At 43.1% G+C, this 13,221-nt stretch overlaps 1 protein-coding gene across 4 annotated transcripts in view; it reads left to right on the top strand.

The window, feature by feature from the left end:
* DMD (dystrophin) overlaps window positions 1-13,221 on the top strand; it is a 2,144,806-nt gene that overhangs the window by 2,089,954 nt on the left and 41,631 nt on the right. For all 4 annotated transcript variants that reach the window (XM_054973282.1, XM_054973283.1, XM_054973285.1 and 1 more), the window contains one exon: window positions 13,151-13,216. In XM_054973282.1, coding sequence (XP_054829257.1) covers window positions 13,151-13,216 — 66 coding nt within the window. The remainder of the gene's footprint in view (window positions 1-13,150; window positions 13,217-13,221) is intronic.

Here is a 13,221-nt window from a genome sequence, read left to right as displayed (position 1 = left end):
GGCAACTCAGGAGCCAATCAAGGCAAAGCAACTAATTGGTATTACTGCTATAAGAACATTCAGGGAGGATAGATAGAACTGTCTGAGACTGGCCTTCTAGGCTGTTCACTTGAGACTCAGAGACTACTTGCAGGTATTATTGATTAGCTAAGGCAGCGTGTTTCAGCTAGGCCTGGGCCTGCAAACACCTTACATTGACCTATACTGAACCAATGTTCAGTCATGCTTGCTAGAATCCTTTACATTAGGTCCAACTTCCACACATGTGTCAAATGGATGTCATCAAAATCTGGAACCAGGCTGCTATACTAAATGGTCACCTGCTCATAAATTTAGAATATATTATAGTTTTAATGGATTCTTTGATTATTTTAAAAATTTGCACGCAGTAGATACTTAGCAATAATGATATCATATGAGACCACAATTTGATACAATTTCTTCTTTATACAGCAAAACATTAATACAATTTAAATTTCCAACTAAATGATAAGAGTATCCCAAGGGAATGTTCTGTCTGACCTGCTGGTTGCATCTGCCTGTTTAGGATTTGACATGGTTCATACAGCAGAGTCTGCTAGTCTTGCTTACAGTTTTCATCTTTCTGCTTCGGTGAGGGATGAGAGAGAACTGATTGGGCTCCTGGATCTAGTATGGTATAATGTTCACAGTGTCAGACTAGGATCTGGAAAGACCAAGTTCAAATCCTTACTCTGCCATAAAAGGTCTCTGCCTAACCTTGGACCAGTCACTGTCAACCTTACCTATCTCATACACTGGTTGTAAGGATAACATGGAGGAAGGGATAATGATGTTGTAAGCTGCTTTGAGTCCTCAGTGGGGAGAAAAGTATATAAATAAATAATGAACACTTAATGATTTGGGGTTGTGTGTTGCTTTCCCTGTTCTAATCCAGCACACTTTCTAAGTAAGCTGACTGACTGTGTGCCCTTTGCATCAGAGCAAATGAACTGAGCATAGTATCTGTGAATAGACACAGGTGTAGTGTGAAGGAGGTTATAATGTGCGAGTATGTAGACAGGTAACACACACATTATACACTTAACCATATCCACTAACCTAAAGTTCTGTGTTGCAGATTAATTTATTTTTACATCTTCAGTATTCGTTAGGAAATAAAGGACTTGTTCAGGCATTCTCTTTGTGGAATTCATTTGATTTTAGATGCAGCCATTTTACACTACAGTGTAAATTGTTCCTATTTTTTAACCTTCAAACAGTGCCTATTGCAGCAGAAGAAAGTACACATTCAAAATTTAGCATGGACTTGCTTTCACCTCAGAATGTGCAAAACAACTATGTGTTTGTTTTTTTCATCTCTACAAACACTGTGGAGAACTGTGGTTGGTCTTGGTTTCACAAAAGATATCTCTGTGGTATGCATGTCTGACATTTATTGTGGAATGAAAGCAAGCACATGCTAATTTTTTAACATACACTGCCTTTTGTTGTAAATTAAAGCAATTCTTATTATTGGTTTAAATAAAGATAGTCAAAGAATAGAGAGGAGTTTACCTTTTTGGCTATGAAAAGGCAATAAAATACTAGATACATGTGAGATCATAGATCTCTTTGTAATTCAAAGTAATTAGGAAGTGTTAAAACTCATTAAAACGTGTTCTTCTTTATGGTCTCCTTGCATCACAAAAATGGGCTCTGCGCCACAGTTCAGAATATTCTAAAGCTAGGCTTTTCAGTGCACAATCCTTTAGAGAATGTGAATTATCATACATATCCAAGAGGAGGACTCACTGTTTCCCTCTCTTTCAGCTACCACATTATCGCCTGCTACCTAGCCATCCACTTCTGTACCACATTCTTCTTCACTGAAGAATGATTATGACATGAGTTTTCTGTGAATTGTACAAAGTTGTGGATTTGTCCCCAGGTCCATCTGTGACTAAGCCACACTTGAGTTTGAAAAATGTTTACAGTGAAGATCACTGAGTTTGCAGTGATTCCGAGTCTTCCAGTTCATAGATTTACAGTACAACGCTTAGCAGAGTTACACCCTTCTAAGGCCATTCAAGTCATTGTGCTTGGAATGGTGAAACTCTGCTGAAATTGCACTGTTAGAGGGTCATAAGCCTATGGTTCTTCCCATGCTGCCAGAATAATTTCAACTAGAGAAGTCTGACGCTACTGCCACTGATGGCTCAATGCAATGAGAACCTTTATAAAGTTTGCAAGAAGAATGCGAGTTCTTGTCCTGCACCTTACTCCATCAGAGTGGAGGCTTCACATGGCACAATTCAGAATCATAGGTTTGGAAGCGACCTCTAGGGTCATCTTGTCTGCACATTTTTTTATTTATATCATTTATGGTCCACTTTTCTTACTTAGACTCAAGACAGATTACACAATGTGAAAGTAGTACAGTCAGTATCAAAGACCATTGCAAAAACAATGCTGTAGGGTAAATAAACACAAGCTTACAAAGACATAACATAAGCAAGAATCCAATACAGAGTTAAAGAAATGCTGAAACAAAACATAAGCAATGCTAGGGCTGACATAGGAACACATATTTAAAGCTACAAATAGCACATAAGGCAACGTAGTGGTGAAGTCTGGTCCATAAATCATTAGCAGAAAATGCACAAATACATCCCCCCTGCACACATACACGCAGTGACCCTTACTCCATGCCCAGAAGATGGCAAAACACCATCAAGATCCCTAGCCAAACTGTCCTGAGGAAAATTGCTACCTGACCCCAAGGTGACAAATAGTACTGGAAATTGAGTACCATGGGTTGTAAGTTTTATTCTTCAGTAGCCCTTTCTTTTGCATGACCAGCTACTTAACCTGTGTGATAGAATGCAGTAGAATTGGAAGTATTTCTGCCTATTTATCTCTGCTCAATGATGAGTCACGCTCATCTCAATCCTTGAGTACCTACTCTGTCTGCTCAAGGGATGGGAGATCTTGCAAGAGAGTGCATCTGGCTGCCATTTGAGCTGCAAGACTACACCTTCATTCAACTCATAGTGAAGTCTATCTTTAAACACCTCATTAGGCTTTACTTACCTGTCCCCTCCCTATTGCCATTTTGGGACCTTCAGATTGTGCTTTTTTAACTAATGAAAAAGCCCTTTGAAGTTCTGTGAGCTATTCATGAAGGTAGATTTCTTAGAAGCCAGATACTCTGTTACAATGTCCAGTGAATTGTACTCACAGTATTCTGACCCTCACATTACCTGCAGTTGCACAGGAACAAGGCCACACCGCACCAAATCTCTAACTTCTGCCAAATAGAGAATTATGTACACTACCCTGAGCTTCTAGGTGGTATAAAAATATACTTAGTAGATAAAAACACTGGTAACCAAGATACCAGTCTAAAACCAAATGGTCATGTACTAAGAACCTGGAAGAGTAAAACCAGGTAATGGGCCAAAACTGGAAAGCTGGAATTTATAGTGCCCTGGGGCTGACTAAATATACCACTATAGAAAACATACAGGAGAACTGCCGTACGTTTGTCTGCTCACTGTTCCCCAGAACTGCATCGTTCTAATCATGTATCCACGTAACATGGCTGTTTCTACAATAGTTACAAGCCTAGAGGGAATGACTAGGTTGCAACATATATGGCTAGCTAATCTTGAATGGTACTATTTTCAGCAACAATGCCAGTATGGAACTTTTCATGGGGTACTTCCTATCTGGAGACATACCTCTAACATTGAAGCCAGAGGGTCCTGGTTCATACTCTGATTTCATTGTTTATTTTTTATTCATTTTTCAGTTTGCTTTAAATACTATTAAGCATCAATGAATATGCTGTCTTGTTATTTAAACCCATACAACAATACCACCTTGTTCCAGTTGTTCTTGTGGACAGAAGATCTCAATGTGCATGTGCAATGTGCTTCTCTCCATGATCCTATTTGACTTTAATAAAGAGGGCAGTAATGCATGTATAAATAACTGTGTGTGGAACTGTCTTGACCATTAATGTGAACAAAGAATCTCGAAAGCACACAGAACTCTGGATTAAAGCTTATAGCTGTACAATGCATACTTTCATACACAAAGCATACTAAATTTGCAAGAAAATTGTAGCAGATGCTTACATATATACAAGTGGTGAAATCCATTATATTCCTTTAAATGTCAAGCAAGAAAAACAAGAAATTTCAAATGCATTTGAGGACTGACAATCAGAAAATAAAAACTTGTCAAGTGTCAGTGAGGAAATGCAACTTCTGAAGAGTTCCTATGAAAATATTGCCAAGCATTCAAAGTGTTCTTTTCTACATTAGCTACCAGGGCTTTTTTTCTGAGGAAAGAGGTGGGGGAACTCTCACCTGGGGCAACTCCCAGCAAGAGGTAGCACCCCTGTCATTACATGCGCAGGCAAAGTGCGTGCATGCTCCTGGGACTGTATGATGACATCACTTCCATGATGTGACATTATCACGCATGGCGTGGAAAGAAAGGGAGGGGAAAGAAAGAAGGAAAGAAGGCTTCAGCTGGGAGGGGGGAATCCCCCTCCTCTCAGCTGAAGTTTAAAGCCCATTTGGGGCTTCCCCCTACCATCTGAAAAGTGGGGATTAAAGAGCTCCTTTCCCACAGCTTGCCAGGCAGAAAGGAGCTCTTTTTACCCCCACTCTTCATCTGGTGTGGGGAGGGACTTCCTCCAACCAGCTGAAGAACGGGTTAAAAGGCTCCTTTCCCTAGCAAGCTGGTCAGGGCCACCTGAACACGTGACTACTTTGCAGAGCTGCTGGAACGCCGTTCTGGCATGGTCCGGCAGAAAAAATGGTCTGGCTATGTCTAATGACAGTTAGGGACCTCTATACTGAATTTCTCAATAAACATGTTATAAACTCTGGTGGAGTCTGAAAGCACTGTGCTAAATGTAGGTGCCAAGTTTTGCCAAAGGAAAACTGAGAACAGTGAAAATTGCTTTATTGTTTCTCCTAGGGGGAGTAATTGTTCTTTGGGAGATACCTTAATTATCTAGATTGCTAAACTTCTGTATAAAAATAAAATGAGAATCCATTTATTTCCAAGACTCTTAAGTAAGAGAAGCATTAAAATCTCCATAAATGCATACTTGACAATCAGTAAACTTACTCCAGACTCATGGCAAATTGAAATAATGTGAATGCTTTACCGGTGGTTGATTACATTTCAGATTAATATCAAAAGCCAAACTGCTTTCACACAGCAATGATTTTCCATGTAGCTGCCATTGCTACTGTGAATGCAGAGGCATTCACAGTGGCAGTGGAGTGTCCAGTTGCTTTCCCCATGCATTTTCCTTGCCTTAGTCCTCCATAGTTGTCATCCCCTCCATTATACCAGAGATCTTTTGGGGATTTTTTTAAAAAGGCAGTTGCTAGATATTACAGTCTAATGCAACAATCTACTCTGAACAGCTAGCTTTTATTTTTGTTCTTTTAAAAAGTAAGTCTCTAGCAGTTATTGTTCCAGATCTACAGCAATTCATTTTAAATTAAAAGCTTGGAATTCAGAGGAACAGGTAAATTGTGGCAATACTAATAATAATAATAACATTTGATTTATATACCACCTTTCAGGATAACTTAACACCCACTCAGATCGGTTTACAAAGTATGTCATTATTATCCCCACAACAATAATCACCCTATGAGGTGGGTGGGGCTGAGAGAGCTCCTAGAAGCTGTGACTGACCCAAGGTCACCCAGCTGGCTTCAAGTGGAGGAGTGGGATGGTTGCAACATTGCAGTAGTATAGCAGCCTAACAATTGTTTTATTTTTAAGATTACTGCAATGTGCTTTATGTCTTTGAAGACTGCCAGGAAGCTGCAGTGGGTATAGAATGCTGTGGCCAAAATATTGACTGGAGTGGGTTATAGGGATCATATCATTCCAGTCTTGTTCCATCTACACTGGCTTCCAATTTGCTTACCAGTCCAATCAAGGTGCTGGTGTTGACCTATAGGAATAGGATACCATAAGGACTGCCTTCTCCTATATGAACCTACCCATCATAGAACAGAATCATAGAATCATAGAAACATAGAGTTGAAAGGGTCCATAGAGACCATCTAGTCCAACCCCCTGCCCAGTGCAGGATCAGCCTAAAGCATCTCTGACAAGTATTCATCCAGCCTCTTCTTGAAAACTGCCAGTGAAGGGGAGCTCACCACCTTCCTAGGCAGCTGATTCCACTTTTGAACTACTCTGACCATGAAAAAGTTTTTCCTAATATCCAGCTGGTACCTTTGTGCATGTAGTTTTAGCCCATTGCTTCGCGTCCTACCCTCTGCTGCCAACTGGAACAGCTCTTTGCCCTCCTCCAAATGACAGCCTTTCAGATATTTAAAGAGAGCAATCATGTCCCCCCTCAACCTCCTCTTCTCCAAACTAAACATTCCCAAGGCCCTCAGCCTTTCCTCGTAGGGCTCAGTCTCCAGACCCCTGATCATTCTTGTCACTCTCCTCTGCACCTTCTCGATTTTGTCCACATCCTTTTTGAAGTGAGGCCTCCAGAACTGCACACAATACTCCAGGTGTGGCCTGACCAAGGCAGTATAGAAAGGGGCTATGACCTCCTGCGATTTCGACGCTATGGCCCCTTTGATACAACCCAGGATTGAATTAGCCTTTTTTGCCACCGCATCACACTGACTGCTCATATTTAGTTTACAGTCCACTCTTACCCCAAGATCCCTTTCACATATACTACTGCCCAGAAGTGTATCCCCCATCCAGTATTTGTGCTTCCCATTTTTGTGGCCCAGATGTAATAGTGTGCACTTGTCTTTGTTGAATTGCATCCTATTCACAGCTGCCCACTTCTCCAGAGTATTCAGGTCTTGTTGAATTTTAATTCTATCTTCTTGGGTGTTTGCTACCAATTTGGTATCATCAGCAAATTTAATGAGCAGCCCTTCCACTCCTTCATCCAGATCATTGATAAAAATATTGAAAAGTACCGGGCCCAAAACCGAGCCCTGCAGCACCCCACTGGACACCTCCCTCCAATCTGATGAAACGCCGTTGACCACCACTCTTTGAGTGCGGTCCTCCAACCAGTTCCCTATCTACCGAACTGTCCTATAGTCTACTCCACAGTATTCCAGTTTACCCATCGGAATGTCATGGGGGACCTTATCAAAAGCTTTACTGAAATCCAGATAAATCACGTCAACAGAGTTCCCCCGATCCAGTAAGCTGGTCACTAGATCAAAGAAGGAAACCAGGTTGGTCTGGCAAGATCTGTTAGGAACAAAACCATGCTGACTTCCCCGGATCACTGAGTGGTCCTTCAGATGCTTACAGATTGATCCCTTTAAAATCTGTTCTAATATCTTCCCAGCAACAGAAGTCAGACTGACCGGCCTGTAGTTTCCCGGGTCATCCTTCTTCCCTTTCTTAAAGATTGGGATAACATTTGCTCTTCTCCAATCTTGTGGCACATCCCCAGTCCTCCAGGAGGCCTTGAAGATGATGGACAGGGGTTCTGCAAGTTCTCTAGAAAGTTCTTTCAGCACTCTTGGGTGCACCCCATCTGGCCCAGGGGATTTGTATTCATCCAGTGCAGTCAGATGCCTCTCCACAACCTCTCTGTCAATGTCAATTAGCCACTCAGGTGTCCTGCCACATTTTCTACTATCTCTAGATGTGCCTGAGTTCTTCAGGGAGAAAACAGAGGCAAAAAAGTCATTAAGCCTGTCTGCTTTTTCTCTGTCCTGCATCAGAGTTTCTTCATCTACTCCCAACAGTGGTCCAATTGCCTCTTTTACCTTGCGTTTGCTTCTCACATATCTGTAGAAGTTTTTCTTATTGTAGCGAGCCCTCCTGGCCAGACCCAGCTCGTACTGAGCTTTGGCCTCTCTGATGGCTGATCTGCAGTACCTAGTAACCCTCATATACTCCTCTTTAGAGGTCTGTCCTTCTCTCCATTTCCTGAACATTTCCTTTTTCTCCCTTAGCTTATTCTGGATCTCTCTGTGCATCCACATCGGTTTCTTGGAGCCCTTACCATGTTTCCATCTTGCTGGGATAGTGAGGGCTTGAGCTTGCAAAAGCTCGTGTTTGAGAATGGCCCACCCTTCACTCGCTCCTTTTCCTTCCAGCACACTCCCCCGCGGAATGACTCTCATCACGCCTCTGAGTTCATCGAAGTTGGCCCTATGAAAATCTAACCTACGAGTCTGGCTATGAACTTCCTTGGCTCCCCACAGCAACTGGAATTCAAGAAGGACATGGTCACTTCCCCCTAAGGTCCCCACCACCTTCATCTCATCTACCAATTCTTCCCTGTTGGTTAATATCAAGTCTAGTATGGCCGAACCCCTTGTAGCTTCCTCCACCTTTTGAAAAAGGAAGTTATCGGCCAGGCAGCTCTGGAAATTGCGTGATTCATGACGCTTTGCTGAGCCTGTCTCCCAGCACACATCGGGGAAGTTGAAGTCACCCATAATTACAAGGTTCTGATGTCTGGATACTCTGCCAATCTGTTCAAAGAGGGCAGCATCAATTTCTTCTCGCTGGTCAGGTGGTCTGTAGCAGACTCCAACAATAATACTCTTTGTCCTTCCTCCCCTTATTTCTACCCATATACTTTCCACTGGGCTCTCCGCCCCATTCTCCATAACTTCTTGACTGTTAAGCCCTCTCCTCACATACAATGCCACTCCACCTCCTCTTCTACACTTCCGGTTTTTCTTGAACAACTCATACCCATCCACTAGCACATTCCAGTCATGGGAATCATCCCACCAAGTCTCAGTAATTCCTACTATATCATAGCCCTCTATTTGCAATAGAAGCTCAAGCTCTTCTTTCTTATTGCCCATACTTTGGGCATTGGTATATAGACACTTGTAGCCTTGTACCTTTGTTTGACCTTTCCTACCCAGGTGGGTCCCCACTGTGTTCACTTTATCATTGAAGTCGCCATGTCGATCGTCCCCTGCCCCTTGCGGCATCAGTTTAAAGCTCTCCTGATGAAGTTCTCTAGGTTCGTTCCAAACGTTTTCTTCCCTGCCCTTGAGAGGTGAAGCCCATCATGTGCTAGAAGGCCTTCTCTAAGAAAACCTATCCCATGATCCCAGAACCCAAAGTGCTCCTGCTGGCACCACCATCTCAGCCAGCGATTCACCTCAAGTATGGTCCGCTCCCGGCGTGCTCCTCTTCCTGTGACTGGAAGGATAGAAAAGAATACCACCTGAGCCCCCAATGCTTCAACTGCCTTCCAAGGGCTTCGTAATCCTCTTTAATTCTTGCAACAGTATTCGAAGCCGTGTCGTTTGTTCCCACATGAATCAGCACAAATGGGTACTTATCAGCAGGCTTGATGAGTTTTGGCAGCCGGTTGGTAATATCCTGAATTCTGGCTCCCGGCAAACAACACATCTCTCGGAATAGGGGATCTGGCCCAGAGACATGGCGTTCCATACCCTTGAGCAAGGAGTCCCCGACGACTACCACCTTCTGTTTTTTTCCACTTCCATGAGGCCCCATGTCTTCTGCACTCCCTCTTCCAGATCTTTGCAGTTCTCCTTCCACTGTCACCTCTGTTACCATCTCTAGCACTTCAAAGCGATTCTTGGGCTCAAGTGGACCAGAGCATCTTCTTCGTTGATGCCTTTGGGTTTGTACTGTAGATCTGAGAGGAGGCTCAGAAGGGAGATCGACTCTTTCCCCTCCTCCTTGACTTTCCTCTTCTTGGCTGTGCGGAGCCCCCAGGCTGTTGTCAATAAAATCCTTTCCCTCCTTGATCTCCTGAAGGGTGGTGATCCTTTCCTCCAGGCTCTGAACCTTTTCTTCCAAAACTCTGACCAGCTTACACTTCTGGCAAGTGAACTCTGTCTTCTCCTCTGGGAGGAAAACAAACATGGCACACTCCATGCAGGTGACTGTGAAGGGGGCTTCAGTAGACATGATTGCCTTCCAAATATACCTAGAGTACTAGCAGAACCAGTATACTAGCAGAGTTTCAGGTCCCCCAGGCAGATCCCCAGGCTAAGAGCCACAGGGCAAGAGCCCTTTAGCTCTCACCCTCTGGTGAGGAGGAGCCTTTTGTTTCAAAAGGTGCCTTCCTGCCTAGCCCAGCAGGGCCCCAGGACACTAGGGGGCGGGGCTTGTAACCACGACCAACAGCAACCAGCTGCAAACAATAGCAATTCACTCAGCCCCCAACAGCCTCACAACAGCAATTCACTCAGCCCCCATCAGCCTCACACAGAACTTAACCAGAACCACTCTCTAGCAAGCTACACAGAACCCACTCACCCTCAGCTTCTCACACAGTAGCTAGGAAAGGCAAAAGGCAGAAAGTCAACAAACCTGTACCTTCTAGCTTCATCTCTCCACCATGTGCTCTTGCCTCAGCTCAGCATATGTGCCCCATCCACTCTGGACATCTTTGGAGACTGTGCTCCCACCATTTGTGGATAAATAGGTGGCAATCTGGGAAAGGGCCTGAGAAATGCAATTGTTCCTCATAGGGAACAATGAAGAGTGACTGGTCAGCCTGCTCAGGGGGCACTGGGGTTTTGGGAAGCATCAGTTTGGTTCGCTTGGGTTTCCTCAGGGTTGAGCGTGCATTTAGGAGTGTGCCCTGGCTGTGGCATTCTTGTCCTGTGCATATGTGCCCCTGTGCCCCTGGGAAAGAACTTGTAAAAGTTTGCATCATTGGGAACAATGGAGAATAGCTGGTCAGCCTGCTCAGGGGGTGCTTGGTTTTTTTCAGGGGGGAGGCATCAGTTTGGTTTTGTTGGGTTGTATTTGGGAATGTGCTTCTGGCCATAGAAGCCTTGGTTCATGTGTTTCTGCAGTGGGAGTTAGCTTGGAGTTTTTTCCCACAATAGAAACAAATGGAGTTACTGGGTGCACCTTGTTCAAAGGCCCACCGAACTGGACACTGGGGCCCAATCTCCCTGAAATGTGGGAGGGTCTTTAGAGAACAGAGGAGTAGGTCCCCTGCAAATTCAGTAGATTTTGCTTGCAAAATGCCATGTCCAGCACCCTGGATAACCCCCAGACAGTTTTCCCTATAGGGAATAATGGAAGTGGCTGGGGGCATCTTCTTTGGGAGCCATAAAATGGCCCCCATGGGTCCAATCTTCATGAAGCTTGGGAGTTAGTTAGAGGGCAGTTAGGCATAGGTCCCCTGCACATTTGGTGAAATTCAGTCAAAAAATGAACACACAGATACACAGCCCATTATTGGATATTTCTGAATTGAGTTTCCCATAGGAAACAATGGCAAAATTTTACCAAATTTTCTCTGTATTACTGAACTGAACTAGAGAAAGAATTCAATATTCAGGGAATACCAATTTTTTTCCCAGTTCAGTATTACCAAATCCAAATGTATTGATTTTTTCCCCCCCGTGCACACCCCTCCTCAATCATGGCACTGAAACATCGAACTTCTTCCCCAGGGAGATTTGCCTGTCTCCCTCCATCATTGTCTTCCACCAGCAGATAAAGACCTTTTAAATTTCATTTGGCATACCCCCAGTAAACTCTTATCAGCCCTCTTCCCTGGTTGTGTGTGTGTGTGTCTGTTTGTATTTCTACATGATCCTATAGTATTTATATTTACATTTTAAATGTTATTTTAATGTTTTAATATCTATTTTTTGCCCCCTTGGGGACCCTGTTTGGGTGGAAAGGTGACATAAAAATGTTTTAAGTAATTTTTTTTAAAAAATTCCCCTCAAAACCCTCAGTAGTACAGGGAGAGGAAATGGTGACTGTGGAAGCTGAGTAAATGAAAATGGCACCGATGTGGACAGGACCTACAAAAATGTGCACCTTCCTATCCATGCTGTGCGTGAAACCACTTTATTTTAAATCTTTGAGAAGTGATTGTATCAAATCAGGTTTGGGAGAAATTGTATCAAAGCGGGGAAAAACAGAAAATGAGCAAGTGAAAAACCAGGGCCATTTCCAGATGGCTTACCAGCCCCTGGAATGTCGTGCCACATTGCGGGGAAAACGTGAAATACCACGTTTTCCCCGCAACGTGGCGCAACGTTCCAGGGGCTGGTAAGCCGTCTGGAAACGGCCCTATTCCAGTACACATGCCAAACTGAATAATTCACCCAAGTATAAGGATAAGTACATCTATTAAAATGATAGGAATGGAAGATAGATAGCAGCACTGGTATAAACCTAGGAAAAATATTTCACTCCTAGCTAAACTGACAAATTAGATAGGAACAAAGATAGAAATTGACTAGGGAATTTAAATACAAAAAGTGATAACATGCATGTTTGTTCACACTAATGACAGATAATACAAGGAAGATCTTAAAGATGTGTTGATGGAAGCAGGCTGCTTACTAATGTAGTCAGGTGCTTGCATTTGTCCTTCAAGCATATTCACTCACCACTAATTCATAGGGTGTGATCCACATTTCGCTTCATGGACTTTAACCCTGCTCCCTGTCACTCACACAGGATAGGCTGTTGATCTAAATTAGTAAGCATCCCTATGAATTCCCTGTCCTTCAGGTATCTAAGAATTTTTCTTAATGAGCTAGGATAAAAGCCCTGTTTACATGTTACAATGAATGCATGTACCTCCTGCATGCTTGTATGTACATTTGTACAGGCATGCAGGACCAGAGCCTGGATAAACATGGGGTTTAAATCACATGTCCAGCTGTACCTGTGTTGAACCTGAGAATGACTCAATGCACATTTAAAGAAAAATCAAGTGTACCGTGCATATGGATTGTGCATGTGTTTTTTGTAACTTGTGAACAGAGCTACAGTGAAAAGGAAATGCACATTAAAAGAGCAGATAGTAAAACAAGCTCTGAGCATACTACAATAACTGAAGCAGTATTCATGAAGAATATTGGTGATCTGGCTGTAAGGAAAACTGGTCTATAAGAAAACCATTTGATAAGAATCAGCTTGGTCTTCATTTCTATGTATTCTGAAAATTTCTAAGATTTCCAGAGAAGTCCTCTCTGACCCCGAGTTGCTTTTGTCCATTTCCACAAAATATTTTCTTGCAGGTAGCTTGAGGAAACCGCCAGACTGCGTGGACTGCAACTATCATTTGCTAGACATAATTGTGTGAGGCTAATACTAATGCCTCCATGTGTTTTCCCTTTTTAAGGAATATTACTTGTGTGATTAATCAGTGTTTTCTGCCTTATAGGCCTGCCTCGTCCCCACAGCTATCACATGATGATACTCATTCACGCATTGAACATTATGCTAGCAGGTATG

The sequence above is a fragment of the Eublepharis macularius genome, chromosome 3 (assembly GCF_028583425.1).
Source record: "Eublepharis macularius isolate TG4126 chromosome 3, MPM_Emac_v1.0, whole genome shotgun sequence".
Taxonomy (NCBI): domain Eukaryota; kingdom Metazoa; phylum Chordata; class Lepidosauria; order Squamata; family Eublepharidae; genus Eublepharis; species Eublepharis macularius.
The sequence above is the reverse complement of the archived record's forward strand: the minus strand, read 5'-3'. Positions and strand labels throughout refer to the sequence as shown.